The sequence below is a fragment of the Manis javanica genome, chromosome 13 (genome assembly GCF_040802235.1).
Source record: "Manis javanica isolate MJ-LG chromosome 13, MJ_LKY, whole genome shotgun sequence".
Classification (NCBI taxonomy): Eukaryota; Metazoa; Chordata; class Mammalia; order Pholidota; family Manidae; genus Manis; species Manis javanica.
The window spans coordinates 81170607-81195418 of NC_133168.1; the positions used below are offsets into that span (position 1 = coordinate 81170607).

At 47.6% G+C, this 24812-nt stretch overlaps 1 protein-coding gene across 2 annotated transcripts in view; it reads right to left on the minus strand.

Annotated features, from left to right (window-relative positions):
• GALNT2 (polypeptide N-acetylgalactosaminyltransferase 2) overlaps positions 1-24812 on the minus strand; it is a 174395-nt gene that overhangs the window by 26815 nt on the left and 122768 nt on the right. For both annotated transcript variants that reach the window (XM_073219930.1, XM_073219931.1), the window contains 5 exons: positions 8758-8856; positions 8443-8510; positions 8161-8226; positions 2487-2608; positions 211-298 (listed from right to left, as the gene is read on the minus strand). In XM_073219930.1, coding sequence (XP_073076031.1) covers positions 211-298; positions 2487-2608; positions 8161-8226; positions 8443-8510; positions 8758-8856 — 443 coding nt within the window. The remainder of the gene's footprint in view (positions 1-210; positions 299-2486; positions 2609-8160; positions 8227-8442; positions 8511-8757; positions 8857-24812) is intronic.

Here is a 24812-nt window from a genome sequence, read left to right on the forward strand (position 1 = left end):
CACTAAGCCATATGTGACATGACAGCGACAGAAGGTCAGGAGGGAAGAATGGAAACAGGGGACTCTTTCAGGGCAGCCGGGCCTTTCCTCTGAGATTGCACTAGCAGAGCGCAGAGACGCTCTCGGCTCACATGTGTACCGCGTCCCTGGATCCTGCAGGGAGGCGGTGACCGGACGCCCGGGCGGGGGGCGGACAGCAGCGGCACCTACCGCCTTTTAGGTCAGCAGACGCCCCCACATACTGGAAGTTGTCCATGTTGATGACGTCGATGATGGGTGACACAACACGAGTCCTGTCCTGAGATACGGACAGAAAGGACAGGAGTGGGCATCAAAAAAACAAAAACAAAAACAAAGGACCCCATCCCACAAACAGGAGGCATTAACGGTGAAACCAGCCGCCCTCCCCTCTATGCCACGGGCCCCAGCCCTGCCATCCGGAGGGCCTGCTCTCAGCCACCATGCAGAAAGCCACATGGGAGGGAGGGCATGAGCATGAGGGCGGAGGGCGTCACCCCTGAGGGGCACTCCTGGCCCTGGATCCCTGGCTGAGGGCAGAGACAGTGCCAGTGTCCCAGCCCCAGGGTCTCTTCTGTCTGCCCAGATGTCAGACTTCACCCATGGGGCCACGTTCACGCTGACAGACCCTAAGCTCAGCTACCTTCAGTGTCAGTGGCCGTGAGCCGTCGCGAGCCTCAGAACAGACTCGGGGCTGAGATGCCTGCACAACAGCATCAGTGCCCCCTGGGCACATGAGGTGTGTAAGGCGGGGTTATCAGTACCGTCAGAGAAGGTACACCCAGTAACCGGAGAGCTCCAGGTCTAAGTTGGTCTAGCCCGTGATTCTGCCAAACAAAACCCTATTTCCCCTTGGACTGAGGCATTTCTTTATGCCACATGGCTGTTGTGCTGTTAAAGGTTTGTGAACATAAGGCTTTTTGACTTTCCTGCCCTCTTTAAGTTCGGATGGTTGATCTGGTCAGACACTGTCCAGGACAGGTAGCTAATGAAAGAGCAAGTGCCCTGCTCGACCCATTCAGAGAGCTCAGAAGGCAAACTCTGCCAGAGGACAGACTGTGGAAGGACAAGCCAGTGCACCCACCCAACTAGCTGAGAACCTAACGCATCAAAGGCCCGCCCTGAGAATGCTGGGAATCCTAGTGCCCTCCTTCTGTCCGCTTCCAGGGTGGGCCCTGCGATCAGGGAGTGGGATCCGCCTGGCCTGGCTCCGCTTGCCTGGGCACAGGGCTTAAAGGGCACACTTTGTGATGGCTACGCTCATTTTCCTCGTGATTTCTTTTGATAGGACTGGATTAATTACGAGTCTCAGCTCTTTGTACTTTAATTTAGCAGGGGGTGTTTGAAGTGATCCTGACAGCCCACCACAGAAGCATGCAGCCCCCACGCACTCTGATGCCCTGGTGGTGGCCTCCATGCTGCCCCGCGACCCTGGGCACGGTGTGGTGGAATGAGAAGCTGATGTAGGGGGGGGCAGTTCAGGAGGGGTTCCAGGTGTGTGCTCATAAGAGAGAGGGCTCCTTTAGGATGCCGTGAGGCCTGTTTTGCAACTGGCTCTGTCACCCGTATGACTTCTGGGTAAGTTATTAAAGTTCCCTGAACCCCAGTTTCCTCATCTGCCAAATGGGGTCAATACTGAATTGTAGGGGATACACAGAGGGTCTGCGTGTAGTCAGGACTCAGTAAACAGTAGGGAATGACATCATCATAATCGCAGGTGGCTGGCGGTTGTTCACTGTTGCATGGCTTACTGCCCATCAGCTATCCCTGCTATGCTAAGAAAGAATGATTTGCTCATTTTACATTTCTCCAGTACTTTCATTAAATCTGCTTTATTGCCCCAAGGAAGCACTTTTTTAATAGGGAAGAAAGCAAGTCAACAGAACAGGTAAAGGGCAAGAGAAATGACAAAAGGCCAAGTGTAAGAGCAGTGACGATGATTCTAGAAGGAAAGGTGCACAAAGTGAGCTGCACATCGTCCCGATGGCCTCAACCCACCACTGCATAGGCACAGGTGCCCCCAGCCCCTCACGCTGGCACAGGGGCCTCACAGCCAGCACCGTGGTGGGGGCAGCAGGGCCAGAAGAGTACCCGGGTGGGAGGAGCAGCATGCTGAGGCAGCAGGCAGACCCCTCCCCAGCCTCTGTACACCCCCACCCCTCCACCAGTCCCAACCCCGGCAGATGCTCTGACTGTACTTGTGGGATGCCAGACTCCGTTCTCTGCACTTTGTCCCCTGAGCTCAGAGTTGGGGGGAAAGCTGCAGGTAAGGGAGGAAGAGCCTCCTAAAGATCGAACCGATCCGATTTCTGTCGGCCTTTGCTGATCCTTGCCTCCTACCTGGGAAGTAACTTTTTCCCCTATTGATAGACTCCTGCAGAGAATCAAATACTCTGAACAGATGTCCCAGAGGCACCTTTCCCCCTTGGCAGCCCCCAGGGAAACCGGAGTGCCGGCTGGGGCCTCACCTCAGCCACCCTCTCCAGGAGGGGCTCCAGCCAGCGCTCATTGCACTCGCAGTGGCTGTCCAGGAACGTCAGGACCTTGGCCTGGGCCGCGTCGGCTCCCCGGACCCGGGAGCGCATCAGGCCTGCGGAAGCAAGTTCAGAAGCTCATCAGGGCATCTGAGAAAAAGGCAGTAAGAGCAGCACACCCGGCACTGGGTCAGCAAAATGCTCAGAGCTCTGCAGGGCTCCTGCTGGCAACAGTCCAGTGCAGACATGCGTGGGGCAGTCAGTACTGCCCTGTGTTTCCCGAGATGGAGTTTTGTCCAGACTTTCTGTTCACGTTGACTGGACGACAGGGCAGACAACTCTCTTAGAACCGCTGGCTTCTGAGAGAGGCCTTTACGTAACTGAAGTCTCCTTTGTCAAGCAAGTGACATGTGGAACTTTTAAGATTACTGTCCTCTGACAGTGCAACAGAGTTTTCTAATTAACTGAGCTAAGGAAGGTGTCACCCGGACACTCCCGAGTGCTAATGGTGCCAAATTTAATGGCAATGATTCAATGGTAACTGTGTTGCAACTCTCTTTGCTTTCTAAGACTTATTACAAGTCAAATAACATACGGGACAAAGTCCAGCTGTTTGGCTTTTACACAAAATGGCACTATTGGTCAAATCACACTATTTATATACTTGTGATCTGTTAATAATATACTTTTTTATCATCACACAGTCTTATCATAAATAGTATATCACTAGATGATGTGGTCAGAAAAGGGTTTTGCTGTCTATGCGTGTCCACCATGGTAAGGAAGTGGACAACCCTCCTTTTGACATGGTCAGAAGGTCAGTGTGGCCCAGTGCCATGGCACAAGGCCCACACCACTCCCCTTGCTTCACCACGTCACGAGGGCATTTTATATCCCACGTTATCACAAGAAGGGTGAGTGATGGGTAGGAACACATTTTGAGAGAAAGACCACACCCACATCACATTTTTAACAGTAGATTGTTGTAATTGTCCTACTTGGTTATTAGTTCTTGTTGTTAACCTTTTCTGTGCTGAATCTAAGCTTTATCATAGGTATGTATGTACAGGCTTTTACATACATATAAAAAATAGGGCTTGGCACTATCTATAGTTTCAGGAATCCACGGGGATCTTAGAACACATGTGCAAGGACGAGGGAGGTGGCTGTATGTGACGCTGCTGTGATGCACACTGCACAGCCAGTGAGGACAAGTGCTTTCAGGTTTCTTTATACACAATAGATCAAAATAGGTTTTCAATGATTTCAACATAGGGAAAAAAGACAAATGATTTCTAATTCTTGTATTACACAGTAGCTTGTATTGGGCAAATCCTTACACAGAGAACAATTATACACTCCAAGCAAGATGGAAAAAGCAACTCTTAGGAAGGGCTGGAGAGTAGCCACAAGCAAGCAGAAACCAGAGGGGATTCAACCCGTCAAAGAAGGTCACAGGGAGCCGCCCCGTGTTTACTTGGTGTTCCCCCAGGGAGGACTCTTTAGTTCACAGCAGCACAGCCCGTTTGGCTTGAGGGGTCAGAGGACAGGCCTCGAGGTTTCTCGAGTGGCTGGAACCTGGAGGAGGAGGTCCTGGGAAAGAGTAAGCCCCAAACTGTGTGACAACCTCCAATTAGCTGGTAGATCCCTGGCTGGCTCCTGAACCCGCAGGCACAGGGGAGACCCCAGGGAGCATGTGAAGAGAAACAATTAAACGGCAGAAAGAGCAGAGACTTCAGCTGTTCCCCCCTGCAGGTGACACTAAGTTTTGCACCGAGTCCTCTCAGGTTAGAAGCGCTTCGTAAACACCTGAGTTCTGCAAGAACTCCAGCAAGAATGCATTTAGGAACACAGACAATGTCTCAGGAACAAGGGGTCCCCCTGATGTAAACATCCTAGCAAAGTACAAAGACCAGCCCACCCGAGTTCAAGGCCATCAGCCAGTAATTTAACTGCCCAAAAAAGATCAACACTCTAGAGAAAGATAAAAGAATTCAGTGTCTCTATAACCTTCACAATGTCTAATGTAAAATAAAAATTACTAGACATTGGAAGAAATAGGAATATGTGATCTACACCCAAGAGAAAAAAAAGTCAATAAAAACTCACGCTGCGATGACCCAGAGCTTGGAAGGAACAGAGGATGGCAGAGCAGCTGTTACAACAGCCAAGGACTCAGAGGAAATGGTGGCTGGACTGGGTGAGCAGATGGGCTCTCTCCACAGAGAAAGAAATCTACAGGAAAGAATCAAATGGACACTCCAGAAATGAAAACGGCAACTATCTGAAGTGGAGAACTCACTGGCCAGGCTTAACTGCAGATTGGAGATGGCAGAACGGCCAGTGAACTTCCAGATGGGTCAACAGAAATTGATCTGTCTGTTGAACAGAGAGAGAAGATACTGAGAGAGAGAAAAAAGGCCTCAAGAGACCTATGGGAAAGGACAGTCTCTTCAATAAATGGTGTGGGAAAACGGGACAGCCATGTGCAAAAGAATGAAATGGGCCTCTATCTCACACCATCCAGAAAAATCAACTCAAAACAGATTATAAGGACTTGAAGGTAAGACCTGAAACCATAAAACTCCTGGAAGAAAACACAGGTGGTAAGCTCCTTGACATGTATCTCAAAAATGAATTTTTGAATTTGACACCAAAAACCAAGGCAACAGAAGCAGAACTGAACATCTAACTAACAAGCTTCCGCACAGCAAAGGACGCCATCCACAGAATGAAAGGGCAGTCTGTGGAATGGAAGAAGATATTTGCAGATCATGTGACTGAGAAGGCGTTAGTACCCAAAACATATAAAGAGCTGCTACAACACAACAGCAAAAATGCAATCTGATTAAGAAACGGGCAGAGGAACTGAATAGACATTTTCTCAAAGAAGACACACAGATGGACAGGAGGTAGGTGAAAAGATGCTCCACATCGCTAATCATCAGGGAAATGCACATCAAAACCAAAGACACCACCTCACACCAGTCAGAAAGACTAGTATCAAAAGGACAAGAAATAAGAACAAGTGCTGGTGAGAAGCGGACCAAAGGGAGCCCTTGGTTGGGAATATAAACTGGTGCAGCCACAAAGGAAAGCAGTGTGGAGGTCCCTCAAAAAATTATAACGAGGAATACCATGTGATTTGCAGCACTATTTATAAGAGCCAAAACAGGGAACAATCTAAGTTCGACGGATGAATGGATAAGGATGTGATTAAAATGCACACACACGCACACAGAGGAATACTCTTCAGCCATAGGAGAAGAAAGAAATCCTGCCCCTCACGACAACATGGATGCACTTTGAGGGTGTTATGCCAAGCAAAATAAGTCAGAGAAAGACAAATGCTGTGTGACCTCCCTCATGTGTGGATCTAAAACTAATTGAACTCAGAGACAGAAGAGACTGGTGGTTGTCAGGGGCAGGGGTGGGAAGGGAGGGGGAGCTGGAGGAAGGGGGTCAGAAGGGGCAGACTTCCAGTCACAAGGCAAGTCGGTCCTGGGACGCCATCTGCAGCAGGGTGACTAGGTTACTAATATCGCAGTACTGTATATCTCAAAGTTACTAAGAGAGCGGATCTTAAAAGTTCTCATCACCAGAAAAAAGGTTACAACTATTTGATGGATGTTAACTAACTGTGGTGATTTCACAATATACACATAAATCAAATCATTATGTTGTACCCCTTAAATAAATACAATGTTATAGGTCAATTATCTCTCAGTAAAACTGGGAAGAAATCAATCTCAAAGTAGTCAGGACAGTGGGAAGAGGAATAAAAAGCGCATGGGACAGAGAACTCAAGATGTCCAATGTGGTCCTGGCCCTGCAATTATCAGTGGGCAGTTGTGTGGCTGTGAGAAGGCCACTTAGCCTCTTTGGGCTGTAATATTCCCATCTGTAAAATGAGAGGGAGGAACTAGGTTTTCAACTTTCAAAGTACACTGGCATTATCCAAGCAGCTCTTAAAAATTCAGATGCCCAGGCCTTAGCCCTAGAAATCCAGGAATTTTTATTCAGTTGTGGGCAGGGTCAAGGCACAGTCATCCTTTAAGTCTCTCAGCTAATTCCAATCAACAGGCAGATGAAGAATCACTGACAGAATAAAATCCTGGCACTACACGAACCTGAGGCCATTTCTTCACTACCAGAATAGTTCATGCAATGGATTTTCTATCATCTAATGGCGCTGATATAAGCCATTGTGTGTATGTTTCTATGTATGGGATATACACACACATGCACACACGCACCGTATACACACACATTTCTGTGTGTAATTTCCCACTTAACTATCACACATCTCATTCATTTGTACAGGCCAAGCAAAATCTGGCTTCCCACAACTGCCGCTCCCCCTCCCTTCCCAAAACAAAGCGTCAGTGTGGACGGCCTACCTGAAGGGAAATGGAAAGTTTACATCTAGAACATTGTTTTGATTTCTGAGCAGGTTGAACACACTCTCTGATAAGGCTGGCAACTGATTTGTCAGTTAAAAATGCCAACAGTGAAAGTTAACTTTTTCCTCCTTTTTTTTTTCTGTGCCAGTAGATGCATGCGTTTAAGTTCAGAAAGTTATTATGCAGTGTTTTGGGGGGGCAAATACAATGCAAGGTTTTTATTTGCTCTCAAGATTCTGTTTTATTCGAAGTGTGGGGGGCAGATGAGCCTGGCAAATGGCCTGCTTCGGGGCCAGGCCGACCCCACTATGAATGTTCCTTGAACGTCTGGATGGACCGCCTTATTTGGTTGAAACGCGATGCTGGTGACATCGCCCTGACGGGCTCCATCACCTCACTGGCTGATCAGATTCTCACTAAGAAAAACCGCATTCCTTGCCTCCGGCTGGGCTGCACTGGAAACCAGAAGTATACACCGACCAGAGAACACAACCGCAGCCCCAGGATGCACACTGGTCCTTGCAAGGCAAAAATGGCACGTTTGAAAACTCTGCGATTTTCCTAGACTGAGATTTTTTCCGGATTATGGAGGAACCTCCAATTTAGCCACCAAGCCCTGCAATGGCACTGATGGGCTGGATGTAAATTACATAGTGGCTTTAGTTTCTTTTGCAGACATTTTATGTAATACCTTCCTCCTTTGGAGTCTCTCTTGTAACTGACAATGAAGTGGACTCGGTGAGAACAACTCCAGCAAGACAACATGGACGGTTGGTTCTGAGGCTGGCACTCACCCATCCAAGAAGCACATAATTTTGGGGTGCTAGCTCCTTTTCTTTGGGGTTCACCTTCAGCAGGCTGTCAAACTTGAATCCCAGTTATTTTATCAGATGCCTGGAGCATGAAGTCATTAAACTTCTCATTGCTAAATCTCTGTTTTATTTCTGAAGTCTAGTACTCAAGGGACTATGATAAGGCTTAGTAGGTCGTGGAAGAAAGAGAGAAACCAATTTTCTAAATACGTAAGAAAAAAAGTGTCATTTGGACTCTGCCCAAGTAGACAAACGATTTCAATTAGTTAAGCTTTGAATGTGCTTCCTATGCTTTGCTGGGAGAGGCTCCCAAGAGGCTCCGGTGGAAGGAGACAGACAAAAAGACTGGACCGTTAACTGTTCTTTTAGCTGAGATATTTCTTTACATCATTATGGGATCAGGAAAAGCCAGAATTCAACTACCTTGGTATTGAATCAAGTAAAGAGTCTTACCTTCTCGCCGATCATTCCTGAGGACCCGGACCTTCTCGATTTTCCCCAAGAGAGCCCCGTCCTCAGCTAGGAAAAGAACAGAGGTGAAGCACGTTGAACTTCACATTTATAAAGGGCTTTGCACGCAGGCCTAGTGACTCTTGATCCCTGGTGGGCTGAGCATCTCCTCACGCACCACAGAGGCACCTCTTCCCAGGGCCCTGATTTCTGGCCTTTTCACTACAGGAGGGCCCGCGGCAGGAGGGTGAGTGGACATGGGGGTGGAGTCGTCCCCACACTTACCGTCGTTACTGTAGTCATCCACCAAGATGATTTCTTTTATGAGGTGGGGCGGGCTTTTCTTCAGCACACTGAGAAAAGACAGAAAGATAAAGGCTGCAGCCCCACTTGGGGTGGGGACTCTCATACCTGCACCCCAATCCTTGGCTGGAGAGCCACCAGCCCCTCCTAATGTTGCTGGGTCACATGGCTGTCTGTGCCCCTAGAGCCAGCCCTGGCCTGGCTGTACTGGCCCCCAGCCCCTGTCCTGCACCCCTGCCAGGGGACACCTCTGTAAGCTGCAGCAGGCGGGCCACGGGCACCACGTGCCGTGCTCACCTGATCACCGTCCTCAGAAGGGCTGACCTGGCCTCATTGTGGAACGTGATCACCACGCTGGTGGCCGGCAGGTCTACACGCCACTGCTTCCGCTGACACCTGAAGAGGAGAGAGATGGCCCCCTGAGCTACAGCGAGGCCCAAGAGGGCAGGGGCAGACGGGCTGCCAGCTGAGCAGGGCACTGCCTGCTCCAAGGCAGGGGCGGGGAGCATAAGGATACGTACGGAGACAGAAACGTTACCAGGGTTATGTTTCAAAGAAGAAAGATTTCAAGGACAAGTAACATATTGAGAACATCTTTCTAACACGTTGGTGGAAAAAAAACATGTTTTAAAACCGTGAAATCCCACTCATATTCACGTGCTGACACACCTCACCACTCACAACGGTCACTTCCAAGGGGTGGAACTGACCATGTGCCCGTGCTCTTTTCCCACCTCTGCTTGGCCCAAGGCCAGTGTGTGAGCTCCAGCATCGGCTCCACACACCTCCTGACTGCTCTCCCCGGCCCAGGGCAGCGAGGACGCATGGCCCACGCCAGGTCCGGCTGCCTCTAAACAGTGCAGGTGACCGTGGTGTGGGCTCGTGCAGGCTGAGGGGTGGACTCTGGGGCCCAAGTTAAGCAGCGCCAAACTGGGGTTGCCTCTGAATGAAGCTGATCAGGGACCACACCCACAAACCACGGGCAGGTCACAAGGCACACCTCAAGGTCACTACAAACCAATGCAAACTGCAAGGGTACAGAACGGCTATTTTGGAACGACTGCGAGGGCTCTGGGTTGAACATGGACAGGCACGGTCTACTTGGGACAGAAATGACCAGTAAAATCCTCAGGCTCAGCGGAACCCATCCTAAGGGTCCCTTCAAGGTAGGCTCCATGGACTTGAAGAGCATGCCAGCAGACAGACGGTGGGGCCAGCGAGTCCTGGGGCGCAGTACAGCCGGCTCAGGCTCACAGCTCCTGAGGCCTGCGGGCAAGTCGAACTGGCTTGAGTACAACTTCTCACAGCGGGTGGGACGGCTGGGGCACACAGCTAATGGGTCTGCAGCTCCACCCCCGTCATTTCTCTCCACCCCCGTCATTTCAACACCAGGGAGGGGAGGGTGAACAGCCTTGCCGTAGTCTGCAGTAGGGGAGGGACCCGCCAGGCAGCCCCGTGTCCAGTCCCTCCATGCAACCCATGCAGTTAAACGCACTGCCACGGAAGACCTTCCTGCATCTTGTTTTACTCTTTAGCTCTTAATGCAGATTAGGCACGAATGATCTGCTTCCAGAATTAAAGGTATGTATTTTACATGGAAATCAGCGGGAAAGGAGATAGATTAAAAAAAAAAAAATCTTTGCAGCCATGACCGACGCACTTCAGCAGTCCAGGTCTGAAGCGGATGCTCTGGCAGCTGTGGGGCGATGACCGGCGACCCTCCATCAGCAGGCACTGACCTTCCCTCGTGGCTGGGAAAACTGCTTCAGAGCAGCACATTTTGAAAATGGGCAAGAAAAGCAGTGCGATTAAAAAGCAATTAGGTCAGAATCACAAAATGGGCTTCTTCTGTTTACTTTATTTGTGCAGATAGCTTGATTTTAATTAATCATGAGAAAACTGCAATTAATATGCCAGTCATTGTTTTGCGGGGAAAAGATGCATTCTGGAATTAATATTGTACCTCATTAGGGCTCCTGACAGCTAAGTCTTTAATGACAAGCAGAGTGATAGGCTAGTTCTGCTGTTTTTTCTTTTTTTGCAATTTCAAGAATTAGCCGATGGCTGTATTAAGGAAGTAAGAGTCTGCAAGGCTTAATGGTAAACAAATTACCAAAGACTGTCATTTCCAAGAACTCAATCTGTCTTGCTAATGACACAAGAGCCCTGAGTTAGGAGGCAGTTATGCTCTGCAATTAGGTCTGGCTCAGCATGGTGGGAAGAGGAGCCTGAGCTCTGCAAGCGGAGGGGAGAGTTTTTCAAGCTCAAACCCTAGTAAACTTAACTGATACAATCATGTTCTACTCTCTCCTCGTTTCTTCTGCATGAAGCTTCATCTTCCCTGAACATTTTGAAGATTCCAGGGACTCTGGGAATATTTTTTCAGAACGCAAAGGGCTGCTGCACAACATCATTTGATTAAAATTCCTTTACCTATTCACGGGGCACCACATTTCACTAGGAATTGGCAATCGGGAAATTTAACAGGTACCCCATTTTGAAGGCAAACAGGGATAATGAGTAAAAACAGAGATCTCCCACACCCCATGAGTTAAGAGTGTGTGTGCATGTGTATGAATTCAGATCCTAAGTCCTCACACCGGACCAAGAAAAAGAGGTGTGTGTGGCGGTGGCAGGGGGCAGGGGGAAGGACTGAAGAATTTCCTTAAAAATAAACAGCATAGATCTTGCATTTAAAGAGCCACACCCTGCCACGCAGTGCCCTCCACTCCAGAGCCAGTTAAGAACGCCCAGTATCATCAGGACAGCGGGCTGCCTGGGTACTTTCAGACTTGGGATTCCTTTGGACATTGAGTAGAAACTGTCATTTATTTTAAGTCAGAGGCAGGAAGAGTTTGCCTTCAGTTTTGTCCTCCCAGAGGACTCAGGCTGGAAGGAGCGTGCAGCTGGCAGAGGCAGGACCGGGCCTGGGCTCCGATGCCGCCACGGGCTCACGTGGTCACGCTGGCGACTCCCTGTCTAGTAAGTCGAAGACCTTAAAAATTAGACATAAGGTCTTGAAAAAAAAAACAAAACCTTAATGTAGTTTTAAGCTTCTCTAAGACCAGATGGCCATCAGTATGTGAACTCTTGACTGGCTGGCGACGGAGAGGCAGACTGGTCTCAGCTGCAGGGCATCTGGAGCCCCTCAGGATGAAGGATACTTCTGTCTCTGAGGCGAACCTGCCTTCCATGCAGACGTTATATGTGGGGTTGGTCAAGACTCTGATGAAATCATCAAATGCACGTCTTCAGGCTGGAAGCCGGGGGCTCTGTTTAACAATGTGGAAGGCTGTTCCAGGGTGTGCAGAGGAATAGAGAAAGTTTTTTCCCCCACCCCCCATCCCTCAACATGCCCTCACCACCCTCACCCCACCTGGTCTGGTATTTTTGCCAAGAGCCTCTGGTAACCTTGGGCACTAAATATGTGATCTGATGTTGTATGGTCAGCCCTCTCTGCAGGGCGCTGGAGAGGGATGCGCAGACCCCACTACCCTGAGCCTTCAACACCCAACCTGTTTCTGGTTCGACTTGGAGTCCCATGTGGCTGAGGCTCTGCAGACAGTGGAGCCCTGAACGTCAGTCTCTGCAGCAGGGACTTCTCGTTACATGTCCACTGCCAGGCCTCTGGCCGTGGGGCTTCCCATGAACAACTCACGGGAAGCAGCGCCGGGCTCATGGAATGAGCCGCTGTGTCGAGGTGCTGGCTGCTGTCATACGTGTTTCTCTTTACAAATGATTAAACTGGCATTCTGGATTTATTTAATCTGTGGATTTATTTTGAGTCTGTCCCTGAGAGACAAATGTAGCTTTGATTTTTGATGTGCTGGCAATAAAACAAAAAGACAGGGTGGTGGTGGGAGGAGGGAGAACAAATAAACAAGTCAAAAGAGGTTTTGGGTCTGAGAAGCCACCTGTCAAGTCTTAGGCCACAGTAAAGGCAGCACAGCAGTGAGTCTACCATGCCTCCTGGGAAGAGAAGCAGGTGGCCTGCTTTTTCCCAGGCAACCTCACCACTGATGGTGTTGTTGTGTGTATATATAAATGTGCATGTGATATTTGAAACCCAAGATTAAGGGGACATACAAGCGTCCATGCACCCACCACTCGGCTGTATCAAATCTCAGTATTTTGCAATGCTGGCATTTGATTCAGATTATTTAAATGAAGTTAACCATGACAGGTGACAGTTACAGTCCTTCCTACCTTCAACCCCATCTTTAGCAGGGGTATCCAAGATCCTGGATTTGGTACTTCATTATCCTATGTATAATTCTCATAAATGACATATGGACACATTCATAAATAATCCACAGTTCTGCATATATTCAAAATTGACATGGATGACACTGCGGACTCTTTACTTTTTTCACCTTTAGGGAATGCATCTGTTCTGACACATGCAGCTCTACTTCCTTCATGTTCACTGCTATGCAGCTTTCCGCTGCAGAAATACACCACATTCGATCCCTTTTCTGGTGACGACCGATTTCTCTGTCAGGAAGGATACAGCAGTGGACACTGTCTTTTTACGTACGTAACAGTTCCTGTATTACTGGCCCACAAGTGGTCTGCTAGTTACATACCTCTTCAACTTTACTTGATATGCCAAATTATTCTCTAAAAGCTGGTGCCTCATTTCACTCCCACCTACAAGGACATGAGTTTGTGATGCCTCATATCCTTACCATTTCTTGGTATCATCAGATTTTTAAACTTTGTCAACCAGATTGGTATAAAATAGCCTCTCATTACTCTAATTTTCATTTCCTTGATTGCTAGAAAAGTCACACATCTTCTCATGTTTATAAAGCAGAGTGAATTTCTTCTGTCAATTGCCTGCTCATACTTTGTCCACTTTTTGATTAGATTACAGGAATTCATATATTCTGGATATTACCCTTTGTCAGCCTTATTTATGCACTGCAAAAATCTCCAAGTCTGTGGCAGATCCCTTAGTTTTGTTTACTATATCTTCTGTCAAACATACTTTCAAATTTTGATTTTTCAAACTGTGGCCCTAAGCTTTTCAGGAAAGGTTTCTCTAACCTAAAGTCACCCATATATTCTTGTAATTTTCTTTCAAATGTTTTAATCATTGGGTCATGCTTTAAATGCTGAATGCTTTTAATATTTAGGTTACTCAGCTACCTGTATATATTCACATGGATCATATGACTAAGTAACCTCATGTTTTCTCTATGGATAATCTGGTTGTGCCAGCATCATTTAATAGTTCATTATTTCATTGCTGATCTGTAATGTCACTACCATGTTTTTACACCTACATCTGTCTCTGTCTTGTTCACTTATTTTTGTAACCTTGCATTCACACCACAGTGCCTTAATCACTGTGGCTTCCAAGTAAGTCTTCACGTCAGATAAGGCAAGTTGTTCTGCCATGATGTTCTTCAAGAGCGTACCGGCTATTTGTGGCCAAATGCTTCAACTTTTGAGTTTAAGGATCAGTTCTTCAAGTTCCATGAAAAGGCACTGCATGATACTGCATTGCATTTATAGATTAATTTGAAGAGAATTAGTATCTTTAAAATACTGGGCTTTTTTAAATTCTTGCAATTATGTTTTATAATTTTTTACTTTTCTCCACAAAAGTCTTGTTGCATTTATCCCTAAGGAGCTCACAGTTCTGCTTGCTGCAGTGAGCAGTGAAGGGCCCCCACCCGTAAGATGGCAAACTCACCCCCCCTAATCCCAGCACCTAGCCAATAGCCACCAGCCCCGTAGAAGTGACACCTCAATCAGCTCATGCCCCTTCCTATATAACCCAGCACCTTTCCCTAATAAAGCGGAATTCTCCGGTGAATTGCTGCTGTGTGTCGCTCCTTTCCTTTCAAGCGGGATCTTGTCTCCTATTACATTTTCTAACAGGGTCAAAACTGCTACTGGATTTTGCACGTGACCCCTGTCCTCAGCAGCCTCACGGAGCTCTCGCACGAGTTCTGAGGGTTTGTAGGTTCTCCTGCATTTTCCTCCAGTCAGTTCACCTACATTTCCTCCTTTCCTTTCCATTTCTTAAGCATCTGATGGTTCTTGTCTTGAGAAGGCTATGGTTATGGCCCATAACACAAATGCAATAAAAAACAAAAGTGGTAGAGAACATCCTTGCCAGGATCCCATCTTAAACTGAAGACAATTAGGTTTTCATCATTCCAAGCATCATGTTTGTTATTGATGCTTTAAACCTATACCTTTAATCAGGTTAAGGAATTCCCATTCAAGTGCTAAATTATACTGATTTTTTTCCCTTTGTGGCTATTAAGGTGATCAAGAGCTTTTCTCCTTTAACCCACTGAGAAGGTATATGATATTAATGTATTTTCTGAGGTCCCATCATTCCTGTTATTTCTAAAATAAACTTCACTTGGCTATGATTTTTAAAAAAGAGAGCTGTATTAGGTTGGCCAGAATTCGGTTTAGATGTTTTTGGATCTATGGCCAGAACGGACGGGTCTACAAGCCTCTGTCCTCATATTCTCTTTCTCCGCTTCCACGGCAGGGCACTCCTGCACTAACGAGACCAGCAAGGCCGTTTCCCTGTTTCCTGGTCTCTAAAAGGGCCCGTGTTTTAGACAACCTCACTTAAGCCTTGGGAATTTTGGTAAGGCAAACTTTTTATTCCTACAAAGTTCTTAAATGATCCTGGTAATTTCCATGTTCCTAAGAAACAATCCATTCGATGTCAGTTTGAAAGGGCAAGCTCCCGGATTCTATTTCAGCCAATCAGGACCCAGATCCTATTTCAGCCAATCAGAGCTTGGTCTCTCCTCTCCAGTCAGCAAGGAGCCCACCCACCACCTTGGACCCTGCCAATTGACCAGAGCCACGACTTATCACCCCAACTACCCCTAGACCCAGTCAATCAGCCAGAGCCACGAGCATCACCCCACCAACCTCCCTAGAACCCCATAAAACCTTTGTGTTTTTGAAACTCGCTCTCTTTCTCTGGCATCTTGCCACTGACTTGGTGCAGATGAGAGATTGAGCTCGAGGTAGCTGGAATAAAGGCTCTTTGTTTTTGCATCAGTGTTGGCTCCTTGGTGGTCTGGGATTCGCGACTTTGGGCACAAGTTCTCGAACATTTATTTGCATGAGAATATACTACAATTTTCTTATGATCTTCACAAACTCTGCTCTATAGTTAAGTCTGTACTTTTGTTCTGAATATTATTTAAACATGTTTTTTTTTTCATTTTACTAGTCTCGGAGATTTCTACTTTTTGAAGATCAAGCTTTATCTGACCCTCTCCATTGTTTCTTATTTTTCCAGTTCATTTATGTTTTCTTTCTCCGTCATTCTGCTTTTGAGATTTACACTGCTGCTTTCTCCCACCTTCTTAAGTCCCATGGCCTCCTGGGCTACCGGACGGAACAAACCGCTGGCTTCAAAGCCAATCAGATTCTACAGACATAGAAACAAAGGCAGCTTTATACTCAACCAAGAGGGTGCGGTCAGATGGGAAGAATAAGATCAGGAGGCTTAAGGTGTACGTAAGGAGGTGTAAGGTCAGTTCCTAGGCTTTGGGAAGAGCCAGGTGGGGCGGGCCCGAGCTCTGAACCAAGGAGCAGCCTCGGGTGGGGAGGGAGACACAGCAGCAAAGGAGGCCGGGGCTGCTCTGACCTCAGGCTCTCCAGCAGACCCAGCCCCTGAAGGTGTGCCAGCCTGCTCACCCCTGCAGGCCAGGTAGACAACCAAGAGGGCCTGTGGTGGGGGTCAAGCTCAGACAGCAGGGCCAGGAAGTTTCAAATACCAAAAAAATCAAAATATCTTCCGTCACTTCCAGTCCCTCTGCCCCCTGCTTGTGTAGTGGAGACGTGTGTGTAGAGGGTGTTGACCATGGGACACTGGGGTGAAGGCTCTGAACAGCAGGTGACCCAGATAAGGCCCTGAATGCAGCCCCATCCCCAGAGAAGGCCTGCACGAATTCCATTTCCAAGGAAGAAAAGGGGGCGTCTGTGGTTCGAGCAGTTATGTCGTGGCAGCCTGACACAGCTGTCCCCATGGGGCGGGATTCCCCATATAAGTGGTGCAGGGTGCCCTCCAGGCTGGAGCCAGCCCTGGCCCGGGTACATGCAGGGCATACCCGCCTCATTCAGGAGGCCAGTGTGCCCGGGGGCAGCTGCCCTGGCATAGACTCACCACTGCACTCAGACAGTCTGTGAGCTTCAGCGTTACCGAAGAGGATGTTAGAATGCAGATGCCTGGGCCTGGCCCCACCTAGGTAGGTCTGGGTGGTGCCCGGTGATCAGGACTTTAGGTGCTCCCCTCCCACTGGCCCAGCAGGCAATGTGGATGCTGACTGTTCTTAGGCCTCATCTCGGAAACACTGCGGAAGGCGGAGCATCTTATTCACGACACCGTCCTCTCCAGTGGGGCTGCAGACCCGTCTGAGGGGCCTGGGAATCACACGTGAACTCTGACATGGCCCACATACAGCGCGGGGGTTAAAAATGCTGCCTCTCAGGAAGATGACCCAGGCTGGGCTCCCCAAACCCCACTGTGGCTAGAGGCCTGGCACCTAGAGAGTCAAGTCTGGGGCCTTCGGAACAAGCCTGGCACGTCCAGGGCCCTTGAGAACAACATCGAGACCCACAGCTGGATGCCCACCCTCAGAGGGGTGGGGGCAGCACCGACAACAGCAGGAAGGACATTTAGAGCCCAAACCGGGGTGGGTCCACCCCTTTATGCTCTGGCTCACCGAAAACAGGACGGCTGGTCAGGCCCACGTGGCCATGCTCACAGCATGGCTGTTAAAGGGCCAGGAAGGCTGGACAGGCTGTGCGACCGAATGGGCGTCGGAAATGGAACAGGAAAAAAAGTTAGGAGAAAAGTAGAAAGCTACATAGCTGTTGTGTAATGTTCACTTCATTAAAACACACTCTCAATAACCCTCCAAACAGTGATAATGGCTTAATATTCTACCTAATCAACTAATTTCTCATCTGTCCTAATAGTTAGAGAGCTTATTCGACAGGTTTTTTAAAACTGGAGAGGCAAATCCTAAGATATTTAAAAACCTCTGCAGGACCATCTGAAATTAAGCTTCTTAAAAATCTAGCCTACAACAGCTTCTTGTGTCCTGAACTACATATGAAACAGGAACCTGTTCTGAACAAAAATATCTGCCCTTCCTGTGACAGAAGAAACTGGAGCCTATCTTTTTTACCTCACTCCCTAGCCCTCTAATAGCAAGCCCGGGGCTCCTGAAAGAAGAGCACACACGCACGCAGGGCGAGCAGACAGCCCCCGAAGCACACTCTTCGCTCACCATGTGCCCACCTCCAGCACCACCACGGGCTCTCTGCCAGGGATGGAGAACGTGAGGCTCGCCCCTCCTGTTTCCCGAGCACTGTCTGACGGAGCAGAACTGCTCTTTCATTCAAAGGGCATCATCTGCCCTTTCCCGCCTCCAGTTTTTGACACTGAATTTTAACTAAAAATGTTTTCACGAGTCAAGAGGTACTGAAAGTCGAGATAACTGCAGCCCGGGATGAAGCCAGCTGAGCTGCATGATCCCTCTAAGAACACTTGGGCCTGGCCTCCTGCTCAGCGTGCAGAGGGAACACTGCAAACATTCATCCCTCCTGAGGCAAGGGAAAAGCTGCCCCCTCCAGGTGGACGCCCACACTGCCTACCAGACAGTAAAACCATGTGCTCCGTTCTCCCCCATGCCCGCCTCCCCACCCGGCCACGAGGCCCCCACGGTCCTAATGCAACCACACCAACCCCGTCTGCCTCCAGGCACCACCCTCTTCCTCCCTGATCCGGGAGCTCTGGCCTGCAAGGTCGCGAGAATTTAGTTTTTATTTTCACTGTTCTGTGAAGAGATGTGCTTTTATTTATCCTCCCTACTGTTTCAAAGTGGCTGATCCTTAAAGAGTGTCCTTCTTGGGGATTATTCTGGCATTCAGCTTTCTTTTCTACCCGAGATTCTTCTCTCTCAGCCTTTCCCTCAAGACTCGGGCCAAATCATGGTGTCTGTGTGGCCACCAAGCAGCAGTGCTGGCTTTTGAACGTGGGGAGAGGAAAGCTTATGTGCTGCCCACGGTGGTGCTTTAGGGCTCTGCCCTCTTCAGAGACACGGCTGGCTGCTCTGTGGTTTTGCTTGTACAAAGACTGATTTTTCACCTAATGATACTATTACTATAACCAGAGGTTGCACCGGATTCATTCCCTCACAAGAATGAAAGGCAGACAAGTGTAAGAATGTAAGCTTGCCGGCGTTCCACACATACTGAATTTTAACTGAAAGCTTTTTCAAGAGTCAAGAGCTTTTGAAGGTTGAGAAAGTAACAGCCCTGGATGAAGCCATCTGAGCTGCATGATCTGTCCCAGGACGCTCTGGCCATTCAGGGGATGTGACCCTTAGGATACTATAAGCAAAAAAGACATTTTATTACGTTATTTCACAGGAAGTCTGGAGGTGGCCAGCTAAGGTGCTTCAGCTGGACTGGGAGCTCTTTTTGATTCCTCCACTCTGTCTCCATTTTATTTTACAGCTTCATCCTTTTTGCCTTACACAGTTGCAAGAAGGCTGCCATAGCTCCGTGCATCACCATCACTTTCAAGACAAGATTACCTGTCTTTCAGGACTGTCAAGACAGAACCTCACCAGTCAGGGGAGTGAAAAATCACTATTTTAACCTTGCCCTTGGCCCTGGCCTAGGCTCAGAAACAAGCTGCTAAAGACAGGGGTGAGGAAATCTGCACGAGCCCCCAGTCCAGCAGCGGAAGCCTTACAGAGCCACCTCCAGATGTTGGTTAAGTAAATTGATAAGATGTGATTTTTGCTTAAGTGTCCTGATATAATAAATTAACAAATCAGAATGTCTTCAAGCTTCTTAGTGACAATACTAAACAGAAAACAATTAAGTTACATATATACAGTTTCAAAGGAAAAAAACAACAAACATGCCATAAGAATCATATGTATTGTGAATTTACCATTCCTAGATGTAGGGAATGGATAGTAATTCTTGGGTGAACAAATCCTGAAAAGTATTTCAATTATTTGAGCTGCCTTGAAAAACCATGTGAACATCTATTCTTAAAGAAAAAAAAAACTGAAACCAAGATCCCCACTTGCAGAATAAAATGGTCGGATACATTAAAACTATTTCTAATAGACTTGTATAAATGTGATTATACAAATGAAAATTTTCTGAAAAGAAGGTGATTACATAAAATATAGTTTTATTCAATAATGACATAAAACGTCATTTTAATCATGTGTCTAATTCCAGACAAATCAATATAACTAGAAAGTGGGTGAGAGAAAATAAAAGCGTATTAATTCTTCATCTTACAATGAACACTGTTTGTTCTTCTGGGCATTAAACAAACACTTCTTTAACTATAGATGCTTTTGAATTTTTATAAATAAGAAAAATTGCAACTAGTTGAATGAGGTGTAGGAAACAAGCTTTCATGATCACTGGGGAAAAAGACCAACAGAACAGAAGACCAGCAAAGTAAAACAAAGCATCTCTTTCATGTCAGAAAGGAAAATGGTAGAAAAGCAAGAAGTATGAAAATAACAGAATGACACAGAAAGTCAGGTGACAGACCGGATATGAAACGGCTACATGTCTCACTGAATCTCAGGCCATGAGGTGGGCCTACAGATAAAAATGCACCATCTAAGTGGCTTACAAAAGACAAATCTAAATCAAAATCACACACACACAGAAAGCTAAGAAAATAAAAGACAAATATATGTCAAGAATAAGCAAAATAAAGTAGGAGATTAGCATTATGGAGAATAAAATGTCTGGCAAAAAAAAAACATTAGATGCAATGCCAAAGGGTAATGTTATGTTAATAAAGGTATAATCCACCATGAATATGTAATTTCTATTTCCCAAATCACAGTATTCAAACATATCAAGCAAACACAGAAATAAGCTCATAAAATTACAGTAGGAGCTTCAAACTCTTCTATCAAGTAGACAGCAATAAGGATCAAGAGGTTTTGAATGCATCAGGTTGAATTAATCAGGTTGGTTGAACAGGTAAATTATGAACTTTGAAACAATTACAGAAACCACTAGACTTAAAAAAAATACCCATCAAATATTTATAGAATGATAAGACTGTAGCCTGTGGTGTGAGGCAGCCGCTACGTAGACTGCAGCACAGCCCACTTACACAGTGTCTGGTCTGCTCAGTTTCTCCATCTGTAAAACCACAATAACTAGTAAGAATGTCTACTTCATAGGGGTGTTGTGGGAATTACATGAGTCATGTGTGTAAAGTGCTTAGCACAGTGCCGGCAACAAAATGCAATCACAAGAGGCTACCCCTGCAGTCACCAGTATCATGCCACAAATAAAAACCTCCACATTTTCCAAGTAAAATCATCATGTTGTAATGTCTGACTACACCGCAATAAAGTGAAAGACAAAAAAAATGACTTAAGTTTGCCTGGGTAAAATGAAACAAAAATTTCTTACGATTTTGAAATGCCCTCCTAAATAAGCATGGTATTAAAAAAAAATCAAAAGTATTATTCCAGACAAGCGAGCAATAACAATATTTTGGTTGTTTAAAAGGAGATAAACATACCAGAAATTTCAACACCACATTTTATAACATGTGAGACTCCGTCAACGCTGTACTCAGAAACACATTCAACAGACATAAAGCACAATTCTGATGGGAGCTGGGGGGGGGGCAGAGAAGGCGCAGAGAAAAACCAAAGCATGGGCTGACAGGAATACTTAGAAAACAGAAAAACAATGGAATTCATATATAATTCCAGCACTTGGCTTTTGAGGATGAAAGTAGTTGAAGAAAAAAAGGCCAGAGATAAACCACTGGTGTTTCTAAACAAGGAAAAAGAAATTTAAGTGCATATGCATACAACACTATGCCAATAAATTTGAAAAGCGAGTGAGATTTATAATCTTCCGGAAGGATATAGGCTATTAATAACTTCATGTAAAGCACAAAAACCTTCCACAGAAGAATTTTAAAAGTCATCAAAGGCTTAGTTTGATTAAAACAAAACCAGCTGTAGGTTTAGATGACTTTTACAGGTGAATTTCATGAGAATTCCTTTGTAAATAAGTTTTCCTTAAGCATCATTTTTTAGACATTTGTTCTAAAACTCATTTTACAAACTTAGCAAAAACAGGAAACCAGAGTCAAATGAGGGGAAGAAGAAGGGAGGGAAGGGAGGCAGGGAGAAGTGGACCACAGATAATTTTAACTTTGAATTTTAATTCAAAGTCCAAAATGAAGGAGTAGCCACACTCAGCAATACAGTGAATAAATTCCGGTAGGTTCTCAGAACCGAATAATACGCTGATATTTAAGACAGAACTCTTGAAATGAGTGGGGAAAGAGGCTACTCAAAAATACTCACCCTAACCCTGGTTCACATTTAAAAAGATAAAGAAACAATGTCCACATCCGTCACCAGAGAACTAGCTAAGTAAACAGAAAATAGAATGCATAAAGCCTTTAAAAATGAAGGGCATACTTAAAATATTTCCTATGTATTACTGAGTGAAAAAGAAAGATTGCCAAAGAGTACAGTATCACATTGTTTATATAAAATTACAGGCATCTAACAGAAGACAGAAGAGACAGATCGGGAAGGACAGCCGCCAGAATACTAAGGCTTACCCCTTCCTACTGGGACTTTTAAGTAAGGTTAAATACCTTTGAACTTTTTGGTACCTTTTGAAGAAAAAAATACAACACATACCTACTTTTTAGAAGCTATTATGAAAAGAAAAAGAAACATTTTAAGAAATTGGGTGTGTCTGGAGAGGGCCTGATACAAGCCTTCCCACGCTGGTGACCAGGTTGTGTGTGGACCACCACCTTTCAGATGAACAGGGACAGATTCCGGAGATCTCGCTACTCTCTGCCCGCAGCGGGACGGGGTGTGCCGCACCACCACTGCCACCACCACCGGCGCCCCATCCTCAGGACTGTACACCGAGCTCCTCTACACGGGCACCACATGCACCCAGAATGGACAATCCCAGGGGCTTGCTCCCCAACAGGAGGCCGTGACCAAGGGGTCTTCGGAGGGTCACACCGCCGTGAGCTCACCTCCAGGGGATGCCGCTTTGGTGACAGGGTTCTGCAGGTCACCGTGCTGAGTCCTTTCACCAAAGCAGCTGCCAAGTGAGAGCTGGTCCTGCTCCCTGGGCAAGTGGTAGGTGGTCAGTGAGTTAGAAGAACTCCAGCGTGCTCACCAGTCTTCAAGTGACCCCTGAACCACAGGCCTTCCACGAGACCAGTTGGTGAAGGCCACTCGGGGATTCCCACTCCCTGGCATGACCTCTCCCTACCACCTGACACGCCTGAGAGCTAACACACCTGGCTGGACTGCCTCTGTCTGAGCTCCAGCCCTCCAGGGCTGGCGGCTCATCATGTGGTAGTGGAAATATTCACTTTGCTACTCTCCTTTATTCACTTAGCAGGGGTCCATACTTCCTAATCTGTAATCCCAGTTGGAATCCCCTATCCCCTCCAAAGAAGAAATTTGTTATCATATTTGGTAGCAAAGCCTGATCCTACCTGAATCCCTTTGACAGTAAAACCTGATCCTATAGCTATTATCTTTATTTACCTCCTTTCCTGTGAATGCTCGTTAAGTTTTGCTGCGAAAATATTAGTGTGTTTGATTATAAATTATTGCCCCAGGATTAAGGGGATTATCTCACAGCTGGTGAATCTACCTAGACTAAAAGATACCTGGGTTCCCCAGGAGCCGAAGGGCGGGGTCGGTAGCTGCGTCATCACAGTCTGCTCCCCCAACCCCAGGCGGCTCCCCAGGTACCTGGGGAAAGGTGTGCAGCCATGAAATGAGGGGGCCCCTCCTGCACAAGTGCAGACGGCTGTGGGGGGCGAGTGCGGGTGGGGGTCCCCGTGGCTCATGCCAGTCAGAGGACGCCCTTCAGGAGTTGGGAGAGCTGAGCCGTGAGGGATGCCCCCCGCTGAGATCGGCTGGGGGGAAAGGACATTGTGTGCCTGGAAGACCGACTGACACGTGTGACTCACTCACTCCTCACAGCTCTGCCCAGACACGGCCGGGTGAGGGTCACCGGGGGCTGAGCAGGTGCTGACCGAGAGGTGATGGGAGGCAGGGGCTCATTGGGGAAGGGCGCTGGGACAGAAAGGGGCTCCAGGCCACAGGCCACCGGCAGACCACACACCCCGGGCGGCCAGGCCACGGCTTCGCTCCGCCCAGAACTTCAAATGGGCTTTGCCAGCGTCCACACACAACACTTACATAACGAACATCAGGAGCAAGAAGTACCTGGGCCTTTTAAAAAAAATCGCCAACGGCAAAAAGGTGTTGGTCTCAAGGGCACAGTGCAGGTGCCAGGGGACAGTCACGATCACCATGAGGTGCACACACTCCAGAGAGGGCCTATTTTCCCTGAAGCCAATTCAGGAGGTAGAAATATCTCCATGTTCATATACACCTTGAGGGATGGATAACAAAATGGGTTTAAATACCGTATGTAAGTATTACGTAAAGTAACATGAAAATCCCATTAAACAACTAACATTAAAATCCCACATGTAAAACTCGTGTGCAGGCTTGACCCCTGAATTGAAAATTTTTAGATTTCCGTCTGCCCCCTGGCACCTGCACTCGAATCAGACATCCCCTCTCCCCTCCCAGAATGTGCCCCGACACAGCTGACGTCCTGCCGTGTGTCCTCGGAGATCTGTCCTCAGAGAGCAGAGTGCCACCACCCGCATGCCCCACCACAGACCCGTGAGACCATATTGTCCCCCTTAACTTACCTCTGGGGAGGCCGGCAGGGGGCAGAGCAGGTGGGCAGGGGAAACCGGCCTCTCCCCCAACCGGGGCTGCTGGCGAGGACCTGCCTCAGCACCCACGCGCCACATCACATCCTCTGGTGTCCCTCACTTCAAGGCGCACCCGGAATCCACCCACTCGCCACCCACTCTGTTGCTACCCTTGTTCCGAGCCATGACCAGGATTATCCCTGCCCCTGGGCTCGTACCAGTCCCCCCACCACCCCAGTGCCACCCGATAAGCCCGGCCTTAACACAGCAGCCTCAAAGCCCGATTCGCTACCAGCCAGTGAGGATGGTGTGCTTCTGCCCTCAGCCTGCAGCGGCTCCCAGCGAACTCTAGGCCACTCTGGCACCATCCCTCTTTGGGGGCTTCCCTGCCGCTTCATGTGACAGGAGACCCTTCCCCAAGACCTTTGTCCCCTGCCTCGGGTTTTGCCCAAATGCCTTCCGGTCAGAAGAGACCTTCCCTAACCACCTGTTTGTATTTTTTTTCCTATTTTCCCAGGATATAACTGAGATACAGGATGGTGTGCAGCAGGAC